The 8,509-nt window shown below is 42.4% G+C and overlaps 1 protein-coding gene across 1 annotated transcript; it reads right to left on the bottom strand.

The window, feature by feature from the left end:
* Nucleotides 1-4,216: 4,216 nt before the first annotated feature.
* Nucleotides 4,217-7,518, bottom strand: LOC105015009. Its single transcript, XM_010877795.2, has 3 exons — nt 7,434-7,518; nt 7,096-7,215; nt 4,217-6,693 (listed from the first exon to the last, which is right to left on the bottom strand). Exon 3 carries the CDS (start codon nt 6,594-6,596, stop codon nt 4,767-4,769), a length of 1,830 nt encoding a protein of 609 aa, XP_010876097.1. The 5' UTR covers nt 6,597-6,693; nt 7,096-7,215; nt 7,434-7,518; the 3' UTR covers nt 4,217-4,766.
* Nucleotides 7,519-8,509: the final 991 nt, after the last annotated feature.

Raw genomic sequence — 8,509 nt, 5'->3', positions numbered from 1 at the left:
TACCGACCGCTGTATGCCACGTATGCTTTTCCAGGGGGTTCGTCATTTTACATTGTTTACTGAATTGGTCGTGTAAACATATACAAGTAGACATTACACAAAAACCTAGTGTAGTGGATTATGCAGCATGGCAAAATACTAACATGTAAACAAATGTGACCCAAACCTGGCATGGTGCAAACTGAATCTAATAGTTATGCTCTATGAGGAGGGTTATATTACTATAAAAACAAGTGTACCTGAGGCCTATACTACGAAGCAGGATTCGGGGTAAGCGAGCTAACTTCAAGTAGAACCCTAGGTTGTCAGTGCCACGACGGTGGTTCACTTGTTACCGGGTTACATCGCCATGGCAACTTACGCTGCACATCTAACCAGTTCCGGAGCAGGTTATATTCGAGATAACAGATTAACAGGTATAAAAGCACCGCCTACTGACCAATGAATTCTAGATTGAAAATGGCGTCACCATTCTTAGAAAATCAGCGCGCGGTTAGTAAAGGGGTCTGTTGGAAAAGCAAAAATATTTAGAGACCAACAAATCCTGTTGGCTTTCTTTGGTGAGTATCTTTATGAAAGATATAGATTCTCAGCGGAGGGAAATGCGTATCTTTGTCAGCTCCTTGAGCCGTATTTGCCAGTGAGACACATCGAAGTTGTGCGTTTACAGTTCCACCGACTGTATGCATAACTTAAATGCATATGTGAGCTGTGGGTGATGCGGAGAACATAAGCAAAAACACGGTCTGCGGCGCACATTGCAAAGTGGTTCTTGCTCTAACAGATCTACTTGATACATTTGTTGTGTTCCCAGGCCACTTGCCCTCGCAGTCTGTAAAAGATGGCTTTTATGAAATAGCAGGTAGACAATGACGTACGTTGACGACTTCATCTATAAATAATGTAGACCCTATGACGTTTACTGTTGTATATTAAATGCAGCACACTCCTTTCATAGGGTTCCCCAGAGGGATCGTTGCCATAGATTGCACCCATATTCCGATAACAGCAACGCTGGATGAGAGTGAAGGTGATTTTGTTAATCGCAAGTCATTCCACAGCATCAACGTTCAGATAAAGGGAAATATTGATAGTCATTGTTTGGTCATACTGGTACATTGCCACATTCCCTACATGGACACCAAGGGTTTTCAGAAAAAACATTAGGCTGGACAATTAAAGGTAAATCCTTTTTTGCACATACAGGAATATTCACATAGTCCAACTGTGACAACTGTACTATCTGTGTGTCCACCATGGAGTCCATTCATGAGGCAATTTTTACTGGTGCACCATTGAGAGGACGCTCTCAATGGTGCACCTGTAAAAGTTGGTGAGAGTGTTTGCAGACATGCCAACATTCTTGAGTCTCCTCAGGAAGACTAGTCACTTTTGAGCAGTTTTTACTGCAGAGTCTGCATACCTGGACCAGTTGAGGTCATCTTTGATGAACACACAGAGGAATTTGAATTCATAAATGTTCTCTACTTCAGCTCCATCGATGTGTATGGGGTCGTGACCCCCCCTCTGCCACTTCCTGAAGTCCACAATCATCTGCTTAGTTTTGCAGACGTTGAGAGAGAGAGTTGTTGTTGTCCTGGCACCATGTAGCCTGGTCCCTGTCATGTATACGCACACAGGTAATGAAACAACAAGCAAGGTTTATTCATGCTACCTGATAAACCAAGAGTCACTGAAATGTACAGGAAGTACAGGCAAGAGATTGCTGAGATTACAGTTTTGGTGATCCCACCTACTATGGCTACCTAACATTGAATAACTAAGGCAACATGGATGACTAATGAAATTAGTTTAAAATCAGTAAAAGGCTGAACAACTGACGTGTCTATTGTTATTATTACTCAACCATACAGCCAATATTTTTCTGAATAAACTGACCAATACTCTAGCTTGGTATTTAATAGTGATTATACACAGACGTTGCCGATCAGCTCGGCCCTCAACATCCAGGTGCCGGACCATGATCTGCCCGCCTGCTCCCACACCTCCAGGGACAAATCAGAAGGCAGCTTGACCAGCCAAGATTCCAGTTCTAGCCTGGCCCTTGTGTGCTTGCCCAAGGTCTGACCATACTGTTACCCGCAACAAGAGGGTACCATCTCTGGAGGTGTGGAGAAAGCAGTCAGGTAATCCCCGAACCAGGTTGGCCCAGTCAGTGTCTTTCCGGTAGGTCCTCAGAACAGGCTCTGACCCGCCTCCTTGAAGGGACCATACTAGAGGAGGAGTCTTTCCATAGGCTGAATAATGAGCTGGCTGAGGATGCTGCACCCAAGAAGTCTAAGAAGTCCCTCTTCAAAAGGCTTAAAACCTACTTGAACAAAAAGTGCCACAACAAGGTGGATGTGCTCTCATCCACCTTGTGGATGAGAGAAGAGGAGGCGGCATAGGATGGTGGAGACAGACAATGGGATTATACAATGAACATGAGTTTAGAAGGGAAATTTTGTTTTCTACAAATGGTGAAGGACTGCCTTAATGGATTCTGTCTTAATGGACTGCCATCTTAGAAATAAGGGGAAGCAGGTCAGGATACCAGAACAGACTTCCGACTTAGCTGAGCAGATGATGTTCTATCGTAGGGTGAACAGCCAAAAAAACCCACGTGGCAGAAAGAAGAATTTTGGGAGGGAAAGTTTCTCTTGCTGCTCTGTATGTTTTGTGAGTTTCAGATGGGACCCAGAGGAATGAGCAGAGGAGCTGGTTAATATGGCGGAACTTGGGCAGTCTGAACACCACATGGGCCAAGTTTTTGGTGGCACATCAAGTGAACCCTCCCAGCTTATAATTTTTTTATTAAAAACAAATAATCTTAAAAAGTTAAAAACTGTTGGATTTCTTAATAGGCTAAGCTGTCAAACGTTTTCTCAAAGTTGATATTAAGTTACACAAATGTAATTACATTTGATGTTGGGTTATTATAGGAAGGAAATGCTCAAAAACAGGCAAAAATATCAGTGCTGTGTGGCAAAATGTTGAACTGTCACTTTTCGATGATATTCACTGCTTTTATAATGTTTTTATATACTTTGCTCTTGCGCAACTCCTAACCTAAACGCCCTAGAGGAAAAACAACTTAATACACCTTCCCCTGAATTGAACTAGAGCTAATTTCTATCATGCATACACATACATAATAAAACAACCTGCCTGAGGGTATTCCATTAAGGCAGATAAAGGAAAATCGAGACATCTTTACACAGTTCCTTTCCATTACTGTGGCTTATAGGAATATCTCCTCAGTAACCAAGGTAAGGTATACCACTGAACTAGCCTGCTCCCTCACAGGCTAACTGTCAAGTTATATTTAGCTGTGTTTCATAAATGTTCCAACAAGCGGAAACAGAATCCCAAAATACTGTTTTTTTGTCTTTTCACTTTTGTCACATCCGTGTTCGGAAACATACGTTCAGACTCATTTTCTGTGTGTGCCCACGCATGAATGAACGTGTTTCATTTAGTTCCAAATAACATATCAATACAAATAAACAAGTTAAGAAAATCATGTCTTACAACTTTCACTGTCCTCAAAAGCCAATAGGGTGACCTAGGCCTAGACTATATGGCAACTGTCGACCAGCCAGTTACAACCAACTATGTTAAATTCATTCTTCAACAATCTTGTGGATGAAGGTGCTCAGAATCTGTTGTGTTCTAGGCTCCTTTAAGAGCCTACACAAATAAATGTGCAATGTCACGTGGCACTTAAATGTAAAGTAGCCTACAGGTTGACATGCCTCTGTTTTAACGTAATCCTCTTGTTCAGGCTTCCTCAATGTTATAGGGACAATAGACGGTACAACTGAATGTTGATGCCCTGTTTGGTTTCAATCCGCGGTTTACTAAGTGACAGACGGCGTGTTTAATTAACCACGCTATTTAAACAGCGGGTGTGGGTGCACGTGATACGTGTGTAGAGATGTGGTGTCTGTTTACTTGCATTGTCAACCAATTTGTCAAAGCTCCACGGTTTCCTACATTATTTGTACATAAACTATTTAAATTGAAAATTAGAGCAATATGAACAAATCATAATGCATAATTTGATTGGTCCGTGGCAAGGAGGAAACCTTGGTCGTCCACATGACAGACTGCATCTCTAACCAGTACACTATTTTGTGGATGGCTAGCTAATAGCTGTAGAGTAAGCCTACCTAAAATGAAAACAATGACTCGAATCACTCCATGGTTGGTTCGTTACTTTAGAAAACAGACAGTTAAATAGATAACCGCTATGCCATTTGAGCTAAGCTATATACATCGAAAATGGGTGGTCATTGACGCTCTGCTGACACGGTCAGGCAAAAAGTTTCAATTCTATACTTCTGTAAGTGAAAAACGCTGACTTAATACAAAACCAGTGGATTATATTGTTCAACTTGTATTACACTGTTTATGCAATAACAATTTGTGTGAGGTAGTGGACATCAAATAATGCATGATATCTTATTAGATATTAAATGAAACATACATTTCAAAACAATCTATAATAATGTTAAAAAAAATACTACTACTACTACTGATAATAATGTTACCAGATAGTCATAAATTGCTTAATGCAGTAAAGACAAATTCCAAAAAATAAGGTAAACTTAAGAAAGGTTAATCTGAGTGCAATACGACTATAGGGAATATTTCCCTATTTTCATATCTACTATAGAACCATTTAGTGGTATTATCCCAATTCAGGACAAGCAAAAGTGAATATTTCCTGCATGTTTTACACCTGCAAAAATAAAAATAAACATTTATAGCTGTTCCCGTTTACAGACTGTTCCAGAAGAGCTAGGGCCTGAAGCTGAGCTGACCCCAAAAGTGTGACTGACTACAAATGGAAGGTCAGCTACAGTGGCTTTCAGAGTGTCTGAGTAGTTGGTCTTGGCCATCCAGACCTGACGTCGGATGGCTACAGAAGCGGCCATGACCCTCCCTGACAGTTCAGCCTGGTGGTAGGACAGCTGAAGTGTGTACTGGCCAATAAGTTTCAGCTCATTTAGGGCAGCCACAAAACTCTGGGCTGGGTGATCTTCAGAGATGTCAAGCAGCAACCTCCTCTGGTAGTCGGACAGGTATCGCAAGTAGTTGGCTGTCTTTGCAAGCATGCCAGCAGTCTGGTACATCCTCTCTACTAGAGTCTCAGTGAAACGCCATCGCTCAGCCGGCACTGGCGCCTCCTTGTTCTCTGTGGGCTTCACCGCTTGGAATATGGCTGACATAAAGCCGTTGACCTGGGGCATCTGGTTGTAGGCTGGAGACTGGCAGTCATGAAGCCGGTACATCTTCGAGAACAGCTCCCTGTACGGCTTTGAACTGGCAGGGTTTGCCCAAGAGCTCTGGACCAGGTCTTCAAACTCTTGCACCATTGTGGGGTCAGAGGGGCTGGGTCCGGTTGGTGTGCTAGGGAAGTCTATGCCAAGATACTTGGCGGCTCGTGCTATGAGGCTCTGAAGCTCCTTAGCAGCCAGTAAGTCCTGCTTAGAGAGAGGACCCTCAGTTGACTGAGAGGCATCTTCCTCTTCCTCATCTCCATCACTGAGAGGTCTCAGGGCTGATGAGATAGAAGAAGGCTCCTCTTCCTGCTTCACAATGGTACAGGAGATAGATTCTGTCACAAGCTGGTCACGAACAGAGCCAGACATGTCTCTCTGATCATTTTCCTGAGATGTGGATGTCTGAGGGATAGAGGTTTGAAGGTTTATTGTTTGTGCTGGAGTGGGAAATGACACAACAACCTCTGCACCTCTCCTCTCCAGAGCATCAATGCGCTTCTCTAGAACAGCCCATTGTAGCTGGACTGCCTTTTGTTGGGCCTCTAGCCTCTGTTGAACCACCTCCACCAACTCCCTGTGCCTCCTCTCTGAGTGAACAGTCTGCCGTGACTCTCTCTGAGACCTCCTTCCCTTTCCAGAGGGACAGAAGTCATCATCTGATGTCCAGTAGGAAGAAGATGAGGAAGAGGGAGAGCGTCTTCGGCGGTGACTACTATGGCTCCGTTTTGAGTGCTTGGAGCAGGATGCGTGGCACGATGAGAAATAGTGACGTTTACGGGAGCTGGAATTCAACATGTGGGAACTTGGTTGGCTCATAGATGGGGTGGAGTCAGCTGATTGCTGAATAGCTAGTTGTGAGATGAAAGTGCCGTTTGGGGTGCTGGAATTGACCCCTATCTGTGCTGGGGGGGGTGAAAGGATAGTGAACAACACTGGCATGGTAGACGAATGAGCTGATGTGGAAGTAGAGAGGAGAGGTGATGGCAGAGTGGGGATTGTATTTTCCTCCGGTTTTGGTTCTTTAATGGTAGCTGAGGTGGTCTCAGGCATCAGTTGAACTTCAGACTGTGCTGCCTCATGCTTTTTCTGCTGGCTCTCACGGTGCATTATCTCCTGAACTTTGGTAAGTCGGTTGATACAAGTGCTCCAGTCCATCTTGGCACAGTGGGGGCATTTACCATACTCAAGCACAGCCTCCTTGGCATGTTGGATCCCAAGACAGTGCAAGCACAGCTCATGGGTGTCTTTGACAAGAATTTTATGTTTACGACAGTCACACCACGTAAACCTTGGGGATGAAGTAGCCATGGCAAACAGTTGTTGATGAAAGCAATGATCCCAAGGAGCCTTCTGCCAATGATCTCAATTTAGCAGCTGATTTGTGGGGCTGATATTGATGGCTCTTCTATAACAAAAACGAATACATAGCCATATGAGCATAACATGTCATTAATAACATTCAATCATTAAGCATTTTTTTTTTTGTTTGGCTAGCTACCATAATAACACAAGGCTTAAAGCTAATATATTACCGTTGGCAGTGGAACAGCCGAAAAGCAAATGCAATTTTCTTTTTGAACAGATTTCGAAACCGAAAACGACCAATAAACCTCAAACTAAGTCTAGACAATATGCGAATACAATTTACATGATTAATAAACTGCCTTTGTGTGGTCCCTCCCCCATTTGTTTGTTGACGTTACTGTGACCAGCCAGGAAAGCTAGCATGAAGGTAACAACCATACATTGAAAACGCAGTTTTGCCTATTTGTAGCAGTGTTGGCAAGAAAGATATACGCAGACTTACCCCGATAGAATCTGATAAGGGTTGTTTATTCGAAATTATGAGCTGCAAATATACACAAGACATGTGGAGAGATGTCCTCTTCAGTTCCTTCTACGTCATACTCTGCGCGACAGATGAAAGCTGAAAGATTTGGGGTGTGTTCGATATCGGTACTTAGGTGATGTTAACCATGGCCAAAATCATGTCGGTTTACGATTAATTCCACCTCGAAATGTATTGGTCTGTTTGATAGGATCCAACATGCAATGTTCCATTTGTAAATTGAGTGACAAATTAAAACAATTATATAAATAATTATCAGATGTTTACGATTAAATATATCTAGATTAGTCAGTTACCTGCAGTTGTTTGATACTCTCGAACACGGCCACCGTCCCAGTTGTTAAAGAACAAGAATGCTAGTCAGCGGATAGGAGCAGAATCTCCGTCTTGTCCTGCGAGCTGCACATTGTTGCACAACGCTAAAGTTTCTTTCTCCCCACCTGGCTCATTGATTATACGGTATACGGAGTAAACGTCAGCTTAGCTTCCTGTCTAGTAAGTTGCCTCACACGGTACTCTACTTGGATATCCGAGAACAGAAACCAATAGAATATTGCTCCCCAAAATACTTCTCAGACTTTGTCTGCTAGATAGTTTTCTATGTCTAGTAGACTTAGAACCGAACCGGAGCGCTGGTCCGCAGTCAGATTAAAATTACAATAATACTAATGTATTCTTATTGATCATGTTGTTATCCATGGGCAACAGCCTTAAACGTTCACTCTGATATTGGTATATAATATTTTTCAGTGTATTAGTTATGTTCCCTCAAAACATGATCAGATATAATTCATTGTAATTTAAGCTTTAAAACCTCAAAAACCTCTGCCTAATGGGACAACGAGTACAATTGCAGGTTATTAATTTAAATGCTGCAACAACAACATTATCTCTTCCCTGTGACATGTTCAAAAGCAAGTCACTGCCAACTGACATGGCAGCTTGCGTCATAAATGCATAATTAATTGTAGATAAGTAAGAAGTTTCACATAATACATTTTAGTAGTAAGGCACAAGGTGATGTGGTATACTATAGTTAAGAGCTGTTCTTAAGCATGACTCACCACATGTCCCTGGATACAGCAGTTAGCTAAGGTATATTGGCAAAAATAGAACTGTTTGGTCCTCTCCAACATGGCCATTCTCTCTCTGTTTCCAAAAGGCAGGATCTTTAGAAGTTTGCCTTGTTTGTTCTGCCATGCACTGCTGAAGTTAAAGTAAAACTCCATGAATGCTATGTATAACACACAAGAGTAAAGCTTAAGTACACAGAAGATCATTTGAGTTATGATTACATACTAGGATGACATTCTACTCCACAGATATTGGTGTTAATCTAACAGACCCAAGTGTTATTTTCTCAAGCGTTTAC

This window comes from Esox lucius, chromosome 14 (genome assembly GCF_011004845.1).
Source record: "Esox lucius isolate fEsoLuc1 chromosome 14, fEsoLuc1.pri, whole genome shotgun sequence".
Taxonomy (NCBI): domain Eukaryota; kingdom Metazoa; phylum Chordata; class Actinopteri; order Esociformes; family Esocidae; genus Esox; species Esox lucius.
Note: the sequence above shows the minus strand (reverse complement) of the source record. Positions and strands in the feature narration are given on the sequence as shown.

Bases quoted from the DNA above. Each gene is read 5' to 3' on its own strand.
- LOC105015009 (XM_010877795.2), bottom strand. From the start codon at position 6,596: ATGGCTACTTCATCCCCAAGGTTTACGTGGTGTGACTGTCGTAAACAT.